We start from the raw sequence: 17,488 nt of genomic DNA, 5'->3' as shown, positions 1-17,488 counted from the left end.
TGTGTGTGTGTGTGTGTGTGTGTGTGTGTGTGTGTGTGTGTGTGTGTTTTCTCATTATTTTTTCTTTAGGAACTTGACTATGAGGAACCTGACAATGAGGAAACTTCATCTATTATAACTGATGAGAAAGGGAAAGAAAATTTGTTTGGGAGAGACCAGCAGGACCAGCAGGATATCCTTTCTGAAGATAAGAACAAACCTTTCAGCAGAGTTCAGGTAAATCAATAAGATAAATTGAATGAATTGTGATTTGTACTAGGTATTGCCAGTACTGTTGTACTGATTGAGGATTGTAGATTTAGCTTTTATTAAGTTGGACAAAGATTATAATTTCACATTTTATTCTAGTAATTTGCTTCACTGCCGTATCATTTTAAGATTATTTTAGGAACCTTTTGGAAAACTTAGAGTATTACTACTACCTCACATTCTATATTTGGTGTTTATGTTCACTTTTAGAAAGTAAAATTCAAAAATCCATTATTTGTTGTGATGGAAGAGGAAGAGCAAAAGCAGTTACATTTCGAGGGCCTTCAGGATATTCTGCCAGAAGCCCAGGATGATTTTCCAGAAGCTGAAGATGATTTGCTGGAAACCCAGGGTGATTTGAAAGGAATCCAGAGTGTTGAGCCAGATACCCAGGCTGTTGAGCCGAACGTTCAAGTTACTGAGCCAGAAGGCCAGGCCATTGAACCGGAAGGCCAGCCTGTTAAGACAGAAACTCATGGTATTAGGCTGAAAGCCCAGAGTACTGAGCTAGAAGAAGGGAGTATTGTATTGGAAACTCAGGATTTTCCACCCCCAAATCAGGTTTTTCTGTCTGAAAACCAGGATGTCTTACTCAAAGGCCACTGTGTTCTCCCTAAAGACCAGAATATTCTACTCAAATATCAGGACCAGGACTTCATACCCAGAGACCAGCATGTTCTCCCCAAAGACCAAGATATTCTGCCAAAATATCAGGACCAGGATTTTCTACCTAAAGACCAGGATTTTTTATCTAGAGACCAGCATGTTCTCCCCAAAGACCGGAATATTCTACCCAAATGTCAGGACCTGGATTTTCTACCCAGGGACCAGCATGTTCTTTCCAAAGACCAGAATATTCTACCCAAATGTCAGGACCAAGATTTTCTACCAAAATATCAGGTAAAATAGAGTGGAAAGGAGATTGAAAAAAGAAGAAATAAGCTACTTAGGGTTTGGAGTGGGATTTGTAAGGACTACAAGTATACCTTGGAGATATTGTGGGTTCAGTTCTAGGCCATTGCAATAAAGCAAATATTGGAATAAAGTAAGTCACACAAATTTCTTGGCTTCCCAGTACATATAAAAGTTATGTTTATACTATACTGTACTCTATTAGTGTACAATAGCATAATGTCTAAAAAAAGTACATACCTTAATTTAAAAATACTTTATTGCTAAAAAATGCTTACAATTAATCTGAGTCTTCAGCAAGCCATAATTTTTTTGTTGGTGGAGGGTCTTGCCTCAATGTCGATATCGGCTAACTAATCGGAGTGGTGATTACTGAAGTTTGGGCTGGCTGTGGAAGTTACTTAGGACAGTAATGAAGTTTGCCACATCATTTGACTCTTCCTTTCATGAAAGATTTCTTTGTAGCATGTGATAATGTTTGATAGCATTTGATCCACAGTAGAACTTCTTTCAGAATTGGAATCAGCTCCCTCAAACCCTGCCACTGCTTTATCAAGTAAGTCTGTGTAATATTCTAAACCCTTTGTTGTCATTTCAACAATGTTCGCAGTAGATTCCATCTCAAGAAAACATTTTCTTTGCTCAGCCTAAGAAGTAACTCTTCATCCATTTAAGTTTGAACACGAGACTGGAGCAATTCACTCACATCTTCAGGCTCCACTTCTAATTCTAGTTCTCTTGCTGTTTCTACTACATTGCAGTTACTTCCTTCACTGAAGTCTTGAATGCCCCAAAGTCCATGAGGGTTGGAATCAACCTCTTTCAAACTTCTGTTAAAGTTGATATTTTGGCCTCCTCTCATGATTCGTGAATGTTCTTAATGGCATCAAGAATGGTGGACCCTTTCCAGAGGGTGTCAAATAAACTTTGCCCATGTCTATCAGAGGAATCACTCACTGTCTATGACACACATGGCCTTATGAAATGTGTTTTATAAATAAGAAGACTCAAAAGTCAAAATTATTTCTTGATCCACAAGCTACAGAATGGATGTTGTGTCAGCAGGCATGAAAACAACATTAATCTCCTTATATGTCTTCATCATAGCTCTGGGGCAACTGGGAGCATTGTCAATGAGCAATTTAAAAGGCATCTTTTTTTCTTTTTGGATCAGTCAGTCTCAACAGTTAAGCGTAAAATATTCTGTAAACCATGCTGTAAACAGATTTGCTGTCATCTTGGCTTTGTTATTCCCTTTACAGAGCACAAGAAAAGTAGATTTAGTATCATTCTTAAGGGCCCTAGGACTTTTGGAATGATAAATGAACACTGGCTTCAACTTAAAGTCATCAGCTGCATTAGCCATCAACAAGAGAGTCAGCCTGTCCTTTGAAACTTTGGCCAGACATTGACTTTTTCTCTCTAGCTGTGAAACTCTTACTCATCTTCTTCCAGTATAAGGTTATTTTGTCTACACTGAAATCTGTCTGGCATGGCCACCTTCATTAGTAATCTTAGCTAGATCTTTGGGATAACTTGCTGCAGCTTCTACATCAGCACTTGCTGTTTCACCTTGCCCTTTGATGTTATAGAGACAGCTTTTTTCCGTAAACCTCATGAACCAACTTCTGCTAACTTCCAACTTGTCTTCTGTAGTTTTTTCAACTCTCTTAGTCTTTATAATATTGAAGAGAGTTAGGGCCTTGCTCTTATCAGGCTTTGGCTTCAGGAGATATTGTGGCTGGTTTGATCTATTCATACCTCTAAAACATTTTCCATGTTGGCAATAAGGCTCTTTTGCTTTCTTATCATGTATTCACTGGAGTAGCTTTTAATTTCCTTCAAGAATTTTTCCTTTGCTTTCACAATGGGGCTGTTTGGTACAAGAGGCCTAGCTGTCAGACTGCCTTGGCTTTCAACAGGCCTACTTCACTAAGCTTAATAATTTCTAGCTTTTGCTTTAAAGTGAGAGACATGTGGTTCTTTCTTTTGCTTGAATACTTAAGAGGTCATTGTAGGGTTATTAACTGGCCTAATTTCAACATTGTTGTGTCTCAGTGAATAGGGAGGCCTAAGGAAAGGCGAGGGCATGACCAGGTGGTAGAGCAGTGAGAACACATACATTTATCAGTTAGGTTTGCTGTCTTACATGAGCGTGGTTATGGTACCCCAAAACAATTAGGATAGTAACATCAAAGATCACTGATCACAGATCACCAATCACCATACCAAATATAATAATAATGGAAAAGTCTGAAATATTGTGAGAATTTCCAAAATGTGACACAGAGACATTACGCAAGCACATGCTGTTGGAAAAGTGACGCCAATGGATTGGCTTGACGTATGGTTGCCACAAACCTTCAGTTTGTGAAAAACAATATCTGCAAAGTATAATAAAACCAAGTATGCTATATATTGTACCTGATTTGGAGATCCACACTTGGAAAAAACCAGTTTCTTGATTGGTCTCTTAAAACTCCAGTGCTCTTACTAAGTGTTAAAGTATTATCAGCATATTACTGCAAATGAACAATTTGCTGTTTCTTTTCTTTTCTTTTTTAAAATCAACACTCTACTTAGATTTTATGAACAATTTAATTTTTTATTTTTAATCTTCTTCATTAGGAAAAATATTTCTGGCAGTCATTATCTGCTTAGACAGCTGAAAGGCGGAAAAAGGAGTGGCCCATAAGTACTCAGCAGTATTTTTCACACAGGTTCCCGGGCCAGCTCTCCACCAGAGATCAGTTAGACTAAAAGGAAGAAGAAAGAGAGCAATAGGAATTAGATTACTTAGGGCTGTAGTTGGACTTTTGTGGAATGTAGTATAGTTTTTTGTTTTATTCCATAAGGTGCCTAATTATATTCTGATCTCAGTTAACTCCAGAATTCTCACTAAAGCCTGAAGTCTTAACCTGTCATTCTTAACTGAACAATTGATATTTTGTGTTTCTTCCTTTTTAGAAAGCAAATCTGAAGCAGCCAATATCCATTTTGATAGGTAGGAGAGGGAGAGAGGTGCCTTCTCTGGATGTCCATCAGGATCTTCTATGCAGGCATCATCAGGCCTCCATCGGGGGCAAGGTAGAAAAGGAAAAGTACAGAGACCAACAGGGACCAGATTGTTTAGTTTGAAGCTTTCAAAGGTTATTCCCAGCTATACTTCAGAACTGACAAAAAATACGCATTTCTGTTTTATTCCATAATGTTTTATATTATCCTGAAAAAAACCATGCTTTGGTCTTCAATGAAGCCTAGAGTATTACTGCCATCATGTTACTCTTACTAGACAGTTTCTAGTTTTATGATAATTTACTCTTTTAGAAAGTACACTTTAAGGAGTCATACTCTGATATGACAGTTGAGAAAGGGAGAGAAGACTTTTTTTTCTGGCAGATTATCAGTGTCTGCCTCCCAAATCCCAGGACCACGATAACATCAGAAATCAGGTAGAGCAGAATAAAAAAGATAGGAAGAAAGTACCCGGGTTTTATAAATCCCAAGCGGTAATTTAGAATGAGGGACTTTGGAGCTAACCTAAGAATATAGTGTTTGGTTTTTTCAGACGGAGCCTTGTTCTGCCACCCAGGCTGGAGTGCAGTGGCACAATCTTGACTCATTGCAAACTCCGCCTCCTGGGTTCAAGCGATTCAGCCTCCTGAGTAGCTGGGATTACAGGCACACACCAGCACGCCTGGCCAATTTTTTTTTTTTAGTAGAGTTGGGGTATCAACATGTTGACCAAACTGGTCTTGAACTCCTGACCTCAGGTGATCCACCCGTGTCTTCCTCCCAAAGTGCTGGGATTTCAGGCATGAGCCACCATGCCTGGCCAAGATATAGTATTTTTTATTCCTTCCTACATTAGTGGGAAGATGGTCCTAAGTCCTTTTAGAACAGAGGCCCTGCTTCAGGAGCATACAGTGTTAAATCCTAAACAGTTCAGTTCTTCCTGATCTCTCCTCTTTTTTTTTTTTTCTCTTCTACTTTGTATTTCAGTGGTACAAAAGACCCTCGTCTAGGGAACAATATGAGTCAAAATCAGTTCTGTGATTTCTAAGGCTGATGTATCACATTCATATCTTATTCCAGAATCAGTGACTATTTTAACAATATTATTCTTTAACTCTTACTAGAGACAACAGTCTCGCTGCAAGCATAATGCCCCTACATGAACAATGTAGGAACTAGCAGATACTTAAGATTTGGTGAGTTTGTCAGATTATTCTGTCCATGGATGGAATTAAGAATTAAGGTCTGCATAGTTGAGCTAAAAGTGTAACATCATCCTCATATCAAAATGTATGAGCATATTTTTACTTGGTTTCATTTCTCTGGAGTTTTCACTGAAGCTTATGATATTATGATTAGCGTTACACAACTTTTTTTTCCTGTCGTTGTTTTTCCTTTAAAACATGTTTCTCAACAATCTGTATCTTTTAGTGAGAGAAGAGAGAGTGAGAGGAATTGCTTCTGAACTATCACCAATATGTTATACCTAAAATTCAGGACCAAGACTCCCCTAGAGAACAGAATACAGTAGGAAGACTGTATACTTTCTAAAAGAGGAACAAGGCTAAATTACATAACATTGAGGCTGAAGCCTGTCAAGCTAGTTTGTTTGTGGGATACATAGAATTAAGGCCTTCAGAATTAAGCTAAGAGTGTAATGTTTTTGGTTATTTCAAAATGTGCCAGAATAATCTGGAATTCACTTTAAAATACTCCAGGAAAAACACTGGAGAAGAGACAGATGAAAAAGCAAAATGTTGCTAATTGTTGAATCTGGGTAATTGTTGAACCTTGGGATTCATTATACTGTTTTTGTTTTTTTCTGCTTTGATGCATGTTTGGAAATTTTTATACTGAAAACAAACCACACACACACACACTTTTAGCTGTGTTCTGTTATCCTCACCTAGTGTCATTACTCTGGGATTGCCACCGCGGTCTATAATATTGTCATTAGCCCATCATTTCTGCTTAGACAATCAGTTTTGTATTTTGTTGTTCCTTTAGAGCAAGCATGTCAAACCACCCTCATCTTTTGAGAAATGGAAGATTGCAAGAAGAAATACTCCTGGAGTGCCATTGGTATGTTTCACCCAATATTCAAGATCTAGTGTCTCCTAGAGAAGTAGAGCAGAATATAGTGAGTAAGTGGCAGAGTATAAATTGCTTAGGTTTTGGTTCAAGATTGACAGGGCAATGTAACTGCTTCAGGAGTTTAGTGTTAAGTTCAGCAATAACAGGCAAAGAATATAGTGGTTTTTTCTTCTGTGATCCGTCACACCATTCTGACCTATTGAAACTACTTCAGTCTTCTCCACTGAAGTTTTTACTACTGCTACAGGAATGATGTTCCTGCTTAGATAATTTATGTTCAGTGTTTATATTGTCTTTTAGCACAGGAACTATGAGCAGGCCTTGCATGATACGACAGATAAGAGATGGAGAAAACTTTCAGAGCACCATGGATATATTTTACATGAAAGCCAAGAAACAGACTCTGCCAGAGAGCAGGTAGAGCAGGGTATAGTAAAGAGTAAGCAGCAGAAAGCAAATCAGAGTTTGGGCAGGGCTTGTCAGAGCTTCCATTACCAAAAAAGATCATGATGATCATGTTATCTGTTATTAATATTAGCAATAGTATTAATATTATTATGAATAACAGCTTACATTCATTGAACACTTAACCACAGCCAAAATGGTTTTAGAATTTTTTATGAAGTATCTTATTTGATTTTCATAATAACCATAGAAGATAGATACTATTATTATCCTTGTTTTATAGATGAAATTTAAGATTGCTTTGCAGGTAGAGTTAAGATCCAGAATGGTGACAAGAAGTATAATGTCTACTTCTATGCCATAATATATCAGGCTATTCTGACTTATTTAGATTATTATCCTAATTCTAAGATTATTTTATGTCTCTCATTGAAACCTATGGTTATTTTGGGAAGCATTTGTTGCCCATTTGAAAAACTATATTTTATTTGTATTTTTATAAAAGGTATATTTCTGATGGCCATTGTCTTTTACAGTGTGAGAGGGGAAGAAATGAGCAGTTTCTGAGGGGCAGGGGTTATGAGGATCTTCTACCCCATGGCCAGGATTAGATCTCCATCAGTAAGCTGGTAGAGCATAAGGCAGGATTGCTAAGAAATAAACTAATCAGGTTTGGGCTGAAGCTTGTTAGGTTTCTCTTGCCTAAGGTTTGGGGTCATTGAGTTAAGATCTGTAGTTTTTCAAGAAAATGTTACAATATCCTGGCCTATTAAGATTTTTCTGTGGCTTAAATGAAGTTTACTTTATTGTCGCTGGAATTTTGCTCCTCTCTGGATAATTTTTATTTTCCGATTCTAAGTTTTTAAAAACAAAGGCTTAAGGCCACCAGCAGAGTTAGGCTGTATGAAAGAGATTGAAGAGAAATTTTCTCTTGACCTCTTTGAGAGAGCAGAATTCAAGGGCAAAGAAGCAGAAAATAGAGTTTGGGCTGAGGTTTTCAGGACTAAACTACAGCTCTTTGTGATTTTTAGTTTGGGTCTATAAGGTTGGCCTAACGGTATGGTGCTTTGTTTTAGTCTGCATTGTCGTTTATATATCCTGAGCCTTGCCAGGCTCTCTCCTACCTCAGGTCTTTTGCATATGGTTTTTCCTCTTGTCTGGGTAGTCTACCCTTTTTTCTTCATGAAGTTGGTCCCTTCTTATCCTTGAGGTTTCAGCTTAAATGTCACCTTCTTGGAAAATACCGTCCTCACCACCTTATCAAAAATAGATCTCCCCTTTTTTGTTTGTCTCTATGCTTGCATTCTATTTGTTTCCTTCTCAGTACAAAACAATTTGTAGTTATTTATTAATTTACGTGTTTTTGTATTGTCTAGAGTTTCCCACTAACCCATAAGCTTCATGAGAGAGGTACCATACCTGTTTTGTTTACCATTATATGAACAGTGCTTGGCACAGTGGCTGGTACCTAGCAGTCACTCGGTAAATATGTTTTGAATGGATGAGCCAGTCAAACATCTATTGAGCACCTTTACTTTTAGGTATTTGCCATTGTTTAAGCACTAAATATCAAAGATACAGCTGTGAGCAAGACACAGCAGTCAAATTTCAGGCAATCTAAAGAAAAGAGACTGATACATAAGCATAATTATGAAGCAGTGTAATTAGTGATAGAGGATGCATGGGGCATTCACAAAGCCCACGAGAGGGGTACTTACTCTAGACCGCTCAATTCAGGATACAGCTTTGGTGGTCTCAATCTCTTCTTGTCCTTCTGCTGTTACTATCCCTGGAAATTTTCAACCCTGGAATAGCCTTTTCTCCTTTTTTTTGAGACAGTCTCACTCTGTCACCCCGGGTGCAGTGCAGTTGTGCGATCTTGGCCCACTGCAGCCTCCTCCTCCCAGCTTCAAGTGATTCTCGTGCCTCAGCCTCTTGAGTAGCTGGGACTACAGGCATGTGCGACCACGCCTGGCTAATTTTTGTATTTTTTAGTAGAGACGGGGTTTTATCATGTCTCTGGGCTGGTCTCGAACTCCTGACCTCAAGTGATCCACCTGCCTCGGCCTCCCAAAGGTGCTGGGATTACGGGTGGGAGCCACTACACCCGGCCATCTTTTCTCCCTTTATGTTGCCAAATAATCCAGCCTCATTGAACAAAACACTTCAATAGTATAGATTTGTACCACATTCATACTAAGGGTTTCCAGTCACAGCTGGGTTCCCAGGGCTGCTTAGCATTTTTTCCTGCTTATTCCCTAGCACCTTACTCTCCAGTGCCCTACACTGACAGTTCTAAATCTTAAACACTCCTTAAGCTTCTTGCTGCACCCCCATATTCTCAACTTTCATACAGAAAATAAAAGCTATCACACACTACCTTAACCATTTACTTTTTCTGGTTGCTGTTATTACTTCTTACTATCTCAGAGGAAAAGTTTTCTCTTCAAGGCCCCACCTGCTAATTCTCTCCTTTCAAAGTTAATCACTATCAAGAGTTGTGTGCGTCCTTCGAGTCCTCTTTATAAGCACTTATACAGATGTACATATAGACACTTTTAAAAAATTGTGATTAAAATATACATAACATAAAATTTCCCATTTTAATCCTCTCTAAGTATACAGTTCAGTGGTGTTAAGTACACTCACATTGTTATGCAACCATCACCACCATTCATCTCCACAGTTTTTTTTTTCATCTTGTAAAACTGAAACTATATACACATTAAACAATAATTTCTCAGTCTCTTCTCCCCATGTTCCTGGCAACCACTATTCTACTTTCTGTCTTCATGAATTTGATTATTCTAGGTACCTCATATGAGTGAAGTCATACAGTATTTGCCGTTTTGTGACTGCCTTATTTCACTTAGCATAATGTTATAGCATATTGTAGGAGTTACTTCCTTTTTAAGGATGAATAATATTCCTTTGAAATGCATATACTACATTTTGAATCCATTTTTCCATTGACTGTTCCACAATCAGTTTTCTCTGTTCTAGACCTTCCTCTACAGTATGAATCTTATTGTGTAAGGTTCATTTTACTCAGCATAATGTTTCTGAGATTCATTCATGTTGCTGCATCAATAATGTGTTCTTTGCATTGCTGTGTAGCATTCCATTATTTGAATATATCACAGTTTGTTTATTTAATCTCCTATTGATGGACATTTGTGTTGTTTCCTGTTTGTGGCTATTTGGTACTGGGAATGGGGTGTTGCTACAACAAATATCTAAAAACTGTGGAAATGGCTAAAAAATGGGTAATGGATAGAGGTGAAGAATTTTGAGGCCCATGACAGAGAAAGCCTGTATCATTTATAAAATTATTATTTTTTCAGTCTCACTTGGTTGCCGAGGCTGGAGTGCAGTGGCACAATCATAGCTCACTGAAGCCTCAGTGGGTGACTCAAGTGATCCTCCTGCCTCAGCCTCCTGAGTAACTAGGACTACAGGTGTGTGCTACCCACGCTTGGCTAATTTTTGTATTTTTGTAGAGATGGGGTCTTGCCGTGTTGCCTGCTCTGGTCTTGAACTCCTGGCCTCAAGTGATCCTCCTGCCTTAGCCTCCCAAAGTATTAGGATTACAGATGTGAGCCACTGCTCCTGGCCATCATTTTGGAGATATCTTTGTTGTTATAAGCAAAGTATTGGTTGAAATGTGTACATTAAAGAAACTGCCACCTGGTGTGGTTGGCTCATGCCTATAATCCCAGCACTTTGGTAGGCTGAGGTGAATGGATCACTTGAGACCAGGAGTTCAATACCAGCTTGGCCAACATGGTGAAACCCCGTCTCTACCAAAGATATAAAAATACGCCAGGCATGGTGGCATGTACCTGGAATTGCTGCTACAAGAGTGGCTGAGGCATAAGAATCACTTGACCCTGGGAGGCAGAGGTTGCAGTGGCTGAGGTTGCACCATTGCACTGCAGCCTGGGTAATAGAGCAAGACTCTTGTTTAAAAAAAAAAAATACTGCCAGTGAAGCTCAAGGAAATGAGGAACATGTTATTGGAAACTGGGTGAAAGATATTCCTTGTTATTTAGTAGTAGGAAGCTTAGTTAAATTGTGTTCTATAGTTGTATGGAAGGCAGAACTTGTAAGCAATGAACTTGGAAATTTAGCTGAGATTTGCAAGCAAAGTGTTAAAGGTACAGTGTGGTTTCTTCTTGTCCCTCCTCAGAGAGGCTGCCAGAGTCTGTCTGGAATCTCTCTCCCCATCTTGTGTACTAGAAATTATTCAGGCAGTAAGCTGGGGCAATTGTTATGCTGACTACATTTGTTTCCTATCTGTGAGGAATAACTATACTGTGCTTCCTTATAGCCAGTGTATGAAAACCATTCTTTTATAGATTTTTTTTGTTTTTTATTTTTTCACTCTTCAGGCAGGAAGATAAATTTCCGTTCTATTATTGCATTGTGGCCTCAAGCAGAAGTCTCTTTATTTAAATATTATTTAATTTCATTCTAATTGATCTGTTATCTTTTTGGCTCTATCTCTTCATCTTATCTTATAATAGTTGCTCTGAAGATTACAGTATACATACCAAACCTTTCACAGTCTACTTTGAGTTAATAGTTTAATGTAAATGTAGAAGCTTTATAATCATACAAGTCCTTTTACCTTTTCCTCTTCATAATTGTCATAGTTATTCCATCTGCCCACGTTGAAGACTCCATCATTTTTTTGCCTTCAATAATCATACATGTTTTTGTGAAAAACTTGAGAGAGAGAATCTCTGCTTATTGAATCTTTTTGTTGCTTGTCATTCATTCCTGAAGTTTCAGATTCCTCCCGGTATCATTTTGCAGCTAACTTTCTTTACCTTTTCTTGTAATGCAGGTCTTCTAGCAATGCATTTGCTTGATTTTCTTTCATCTGAGAATATCTCTTCTGTCATCAGTCCTAAAGTATGTTTTTACTGGATATAGATTTCTGGGTTGACAGTTATTTTCTTTCAGCACGTTAAAAATAGTGTTCCATTGTCTTCTGGTTTCCATAGTCTTTTAAAAAAATTTTTATTTTACTATACTATACTTTAAATTCTGGGGTACATGTGCAGATCATGCAGGTTTGTTACATAGGTATACATGTGCCATGGTGGTTTGCAGCATCTATCAACCTGTCATCTACATTAGGTATTTCTCCTAATGCTATCCCTCCCATGCCCCCCATCCATCAACAGGCCCCAGTTTGTGATGTTCCCCTTCCTGTGTCCATGTGTTCTCATTGTTCAACACCCACTTATGAGTGAGAACATGTGGTGTTTGGTTTTCTGTTCTTGTGTCAGTTTGCTAAGAATGATGATTTCCAACTTCTCCATGTCCTTGCAAAGGACATGAACTCATCCTTTTTTATGTCTCCATAATATTCCATGGTGTATATGTGCCATATTTTCTTTACCAGTCTATCATTGATGGGAATTTGGGTTGATTCCAAGTCTTTGTCATTGTGAACAGTGCCACAATAAACATATGTGTGCATGTATCTTTATAATAGAATGATTTATAATCCTTTGGGTATATACCCAGTAATGGGATTGCCGGGACAAATGGTATTTCTATCTCTAGATCCTTGAGGAATTGCCACACTGTCTTCCACAATGGTTGTACTAATTTACACTCCCACCAACAGTGTAAAAGCATTCCTATTTCTCCACATCCTCTCCAGCATCTGTTGTCTCCTGATTTTTTGATGATTGCTATTCTAACTGGGGTGAGATGGTATCTCATTGTGGTTTGATTTGCATTTCTCTAATGACCAGTGATGATGAGCTTTTTTTCATGTTTGTTGGCTGCATAAATGTCTCCTTTTGAGAAGTGTCTGTTCATATCCTTTGCCCACTTTTTGATGGGGTTTATTTTTTTCTTGAAAATTTGTTTAAGTTCTTTGTATATTTTAGATATTAGCCCTTTGACAGATGGGTGGATTGCAAAAATTTTCTCCCATTCTATTGGTTACTTGTTGACTCTGATGATAGGTTCTTTCGCCGTGCGGAAGCTCTTTTTTAATTAGATCCCATTTGTCTATTCTGGCTTTTGTTGCCATTGCTTTTGGTGTTTTAGTCATGAAGTCCTTGCCCATGCCTTTGTCCTGAATGGTATTGCCTAGGTTTGCTTTTAGGGTTTTTATGGCTTTAGGTCGTATGTTTAAATCTTTAATCCAACTCGAGTTAATTTTTGTATAAGGTATAAGGAAGGGATCCAGTTTCAGCTTTGTGCATATGACTAGCCAGTTTTCCCAACAGCATTTATTAAATAGGGAATCCTTTCCCCATTGCTTGTTTTTGTCAGGTTTGTCAAAGATCAGATGGTTTTAGATGTGTGGCCTTTTTTCTGAGGCCTCTGTTCTGTTCCTTTGGTCTGTATCATATGGTAACCTTGTAGCATAGTTTGAAATCAGGTAGCATGATGCCTCCAGCTTTTTTTTTTTTTTTTTTGCTTAGGATTGTCGTGGCTATGTGGGCTCTTTATTGGTTCCATATGAAATTTAAAGTAGTTTTTTCCAATTCTGTGAAGAAAGTCAATGGTAGCTTGATGGGGATAGCATTGAATCTGTAAATTACTTTGGGCATTATGGCCATTTTCACGATATTGATTCTTCCTAACTATGAGCATGGAATGTTTTTTCATTTGTTTGTGTCCTTTCTTATTTCTTTAAGCAGTGGTTTGTAGTTCTCCCTAAAGAGGTCCTTCACATTCCTTGTAAGTTGTATTCCTAGGTATTTTATTCTGTTTGTAACAACTGTGAATGGGAGTTCACTCATGATTTGGCTCTCTGTTTGTCTGTTATTGGCATATAGGAATGCTTGTGATTTTTGCACATTGATTTTGTATCCTGAGACTTTGCTGAAGTTGCTTATCAGCTTAAGGAGATTTTGGGCTGAGACAATGTGGTCTTCTAAATACACAGTCATGTCATCTACAAATAGAGACAACTTGACTTCCTCTTTTCCTAATTGAATACCCTTTATTTCTTTTTCTCGCCTGATTGTGCTAGCCAGAACTTCCAATACTATGTTGAGTGGGAGTGGTGAGAGAGGGCATCCTTGTATTGTGCCAGTTTTCAAAGGGAATGCTTGCAGCTTTTGGCCATTTAGTATGATATTGGCTGTGGGTTTGTCATAAATAGCTCATATTATTTTGAGGTACGTTTCAACAATACTTAGTTTATTGAGAGTTTTTAGCAGGGAAGGCTGTTGAATTTTGTCAAAGGCCTTCTCTGCATCTATTGAGATAATTGTGTGGTTTTTGTCTTTGGTTCTGTTTATGTGATGGATTATGTTTATTGATTTGTGTATGTTGAACCAGGCTTGCATCCCAGCGATGAAGCTGATTTGATTGTGGTGGATAAGCTTTTTGATGTGCTATTGGATTCAGTTTGCCAGTATTTTATTGAGGATTTTCACATCAATGCTCATCTTGGATATTGGATATTTCTTTTTTAGTTGTATCTTTGCCAGGTTTTGGTATCAGGATGATGCTGGCCTTGTAGAATGAGTTAAGGAGGATTCCCTATTTTTCTGTTGTTTGAATAGTTTTAGAAGGAATGGTACCAGCTCCTCTTTGTACCTCTGATAGAATTAGGCTGTGAAACCATCTGGTTTTGAACTTTTTTTGGCTGGTAGGCTGTTAATTGCTGCCTCAACTTCAGAATTTGTTACTAGTCTATTTAGGGATTCGACTTTTTTCTGGTTTGGTGTTGGGAGGGTTTAAGTGTCCAGGAATTTACTGATTTCTTCTAGATTTTCTGATTTATTTGCATAAAGGTGTTTATAGTATTCTCTGATGGTAGTTTGCATTTCTGTGGGATCGGTGGTGATATCCCCTTTATCATTTTTTATTACATCTATTTGATTCTTCTCTCTTTTCTTCTTTATTAGTCTGACAAGCAATCTATCTATTTTGTTGATCTTTTCAAAAAACCAGCTCTCAGATTCATTGACTTTTGAAGGTTTTTTTTGTGTCTCTATCTCCTTCAGTTCTGCTCTGATCTTAGTTATTTCTTGTCTTCTGCTAGCTTTTGAATTTGTTTGCTCTTGCCTCTCTAGTTCTTTTAATTGTGATGTTAGGGTGTCAGTTTTAGATCTTTCCTGCTTTCTCTTGTGGGCGTTTAGTGCCCTCTACACACTGGTTTAAATGTGTCCCAGAGATTCTGGTATGTTGTGTCTTCATTCTCATTGGTTTCAAAGAACATCTTTATTTCTGCTTTCATTTCATTTTTTATCCAGTAGTCATTCAGGAGCAGGTTGTTCAGTTTCCATGTAGTTGTGTGGTTTTGAGTGAGTTTCTTAATTCTGAATTCTAATTTGTTTGCACTGTGGTCTGAGAGACTGTTATGATTTCCATTCTTTTGCATTTGCTGAGGAGTGTTTTACTTCCAATTATGTGGTCAATTTTAGAATAAATGTGATGTGGTGCTGAGAAGAATGTATATTCTGTTGATTTGGGGTGGAAAGTTCTGTAGATGTCTATTAGGTCCACTTGGTCCAGAGCTGAGTTGAAGTCCTGGATAGTCTTGCTAACTTTCTGTCTCATTGATCTGTCTAATATTGACAGTGGGGTGTTAAAGTCTCCCACTATTATTGTGTAGGAGTCTAAGTCTCTTTGTAGGTCTCTAAGAATTTGCTTTATGAATCTGGGTGCTCCTGTATTGGGTCCATATATATTTAGGATATTTAGCTCTTCTTGTTGCATTGATCCCTTTACCATTATGTAATGCCCTTCCTTGTCTCTTTTGATCTTTGTTGGTTTAAAGTCTATTTTATCAGAGACTAGGATTACAACCCCTGCTTTTTTTTTCTTTCCATTTGCTTGGTAAATCTTTCTCCATCCCTTTGTTATGAGCCTGTGTGTGTCTTTGCACTTGAGATGTATTTCCTGAATATAGCACACTGATGGGTCTTGACTCTATCCAATTTGCTAGTCTTTGTCTTTTGACTGGGGCATTTATCCCATTTACATTTAAGGCTAATATTGTTATGTATGAATTTGATTCTGCCATTATGATTCTAGCTGGTTATTTTGCTCGTTAGTTGATGCATTTTCTTCTTTGGGTCGATGATCTTTACTATTTGGTATTTTTTCCCAGTTGCTGGTACTAGTTGCTCCTTTGCATGTTCAGTGCCTCCTTCAGGAGCTCTTGTAAGGCATGCCTGGTGGTGACATAACCTCTCAGCATTTGCTTGTCTGTAAAGGATTTTATTTCTCCTTTGCTTATGAAGCTTAGTTTGGCTGGATATGAAATTCTGGGTTGAAAATTCTTTTCTTTAAGAATGTTGAATATTGGCTTCACTCTCTTCTGTCTTGTAGGGTTTCTGCAGAGATCTGCTGTTAGTCTGATGAGCTTCCCTTTGTGGGTAACCCAACCTTTCTCTGTGGCTACCCTTAACATTTTTTCCATCGTTTCAACCTTGGTGAAAATAATGATTATGTGTCTTGGGGTTGCTCTTCTTGAGGAGTATCTTTGTGGTGTTCTCCGTATTTCCTGAATTTGGATGTTGGCCTGCCTTGCTCGGTTGGGGAAGTTCTCCTGTATAATATTCTGAAGAGTGTTTTCCAACTTGTTTCATTCACCCCATCATTTTCAGGCACACCAATCAAATGTAGATTTAGTCTTTTCACATAATCTCCTGTTTCTTGGAGGCTTTGTTCTTTTTACTCTTTTTTTCTCTAATCTTGCCTTTTCACTGTATTTCATTGAGTTGATCTTCAATCTCTGATATCTTTTCTTCTGCTTGATTGATTCAGCTATTGAAACTCGTGTATGCTTCATGAGGTTCTCGTGCTATGTTTTTCAGCTCCATCAGGTCGTTTATGTTCTTTTCTAAACTGGTTATTCTAGTTAGCAATTTGTCTAACCTTTTTTCAAAGTTCTTAGTTTCCTTGCATTGGGTTAGAACATGCTCCTTTAGCTGGAAGAAGTTTGTTATTACTCACCTTCTTAAGCCTGCTTCTGTGAATTTGTCAAACTCATTTTCCATCCAGTTTTGTTCCCTTGCTGGTGAGGAGTTGTGATTCCTTGGAGGAGAAGAGGGGTTCTTGTTTTTGGAATTTTCAGCCTTTTTGCGTTGGTTTCTCCCCATCTTTGTGGATTTATCTACCTTTGGTCTTTGAAATCGGTGACCTTTGGATGGGGTCTCTGAGTGGATGTCCTTTTCATTGATGTTTATGCTTAGTTTTTCTTCTAACAGTCAGATCCCTCTGCTTCATGTCTGCTGGATTTTGCTGGAGGTCCACTCCAGACCCTGTTTGCCTGGGTATCACTGGTAGAAACTGTAGAACATCGAAGATAGCTTATGAGGTGTCTGCCGGGCCCTACTGGGAGGTTCCTCCCAGTCAGGATACATGGGGGTCAGGGAGCCCCTTGAGGAAGCAGTCGGTACCTTATCAGAGCTCAGACGTTGTGCTGGGATATCTGCTGCTGTCTTCAGAGCTGCCACGCAGGGACATTTAATAAGTCTGTTGAAACTGTGTCCACAACTGCCCCTTCTCCCAGGTGCTCTGTCCCAGGCAGATGGGGCTTTATTTATAAGTCCCTGACAGGAGCTGCTGCCTTTTTTCAGAGATGCACTCAGTTGGAAATGGGAAATCACCTGCCTTCTGCATTGATCTCTCTGGGAGCTGCACACCAGAGCTGTTGCTATTTGGCCATCTGGGGAGATTCTTCTGGTTTCCATAGTCTTTGAGCACGTTTGTAATTATTTGAGTCATTGTTCTTTTATATGTAATATGTCTATTTTTTCTGGCTACTTAACAAAACTCTTAGGTTTTGGTTTCCAGAGTTTAATTATGATGTGTCTGGGAA

At 38.3% G+C, this 17,488-nt stretch overlaps 1 protein-coding gene across 1 annotated transcript in view; it reads left to right on the top strand.

Moving 5' to 3' along the window:
* The window catches only part of CCDC15 (coiled-coil domain containing 15), a 102,672-nt gene that overhangs the window by 26,792 nt on the left and 58,392 nt on the right, over positions 1-17,488 (top strand). Inside the window, exons 7-9 of the mRNA XM_032285062.1 lie at positions 70-216; positions 460-1,149; positions 6,184-6,258. Of these exons, the coding sequence (XP_032140953.1) occupies positions 70-216; positions 460-1,149; positions 6,184-6,258 (912 nt within the window). The remainder of the gene's footprint in view (positions 1-69; positions 217-459; positions 1,150-6,183; positions 6,259-17,488) is intronic.

Source organism: Sapajus apella, unplaced genomic scaffold, assembly GCF_009761245.1.
Source record: "Sapajus apella isolate SASKATOON/1434 unplaced genomic scaffold, GSC_monkey_1.0 scaffold16, whole genome shotgun sequence".
NCBI lineage: Eukaryota > Metazoa > Chordata > Mammalia > Primates > Cebidae > Sapajus > Sapajus apella.
The sequence above is the reverse complement of the archived record's forward strand: the minus strand, read 5'-3'. Positions and strand labels throughout refer to the sequence as shown.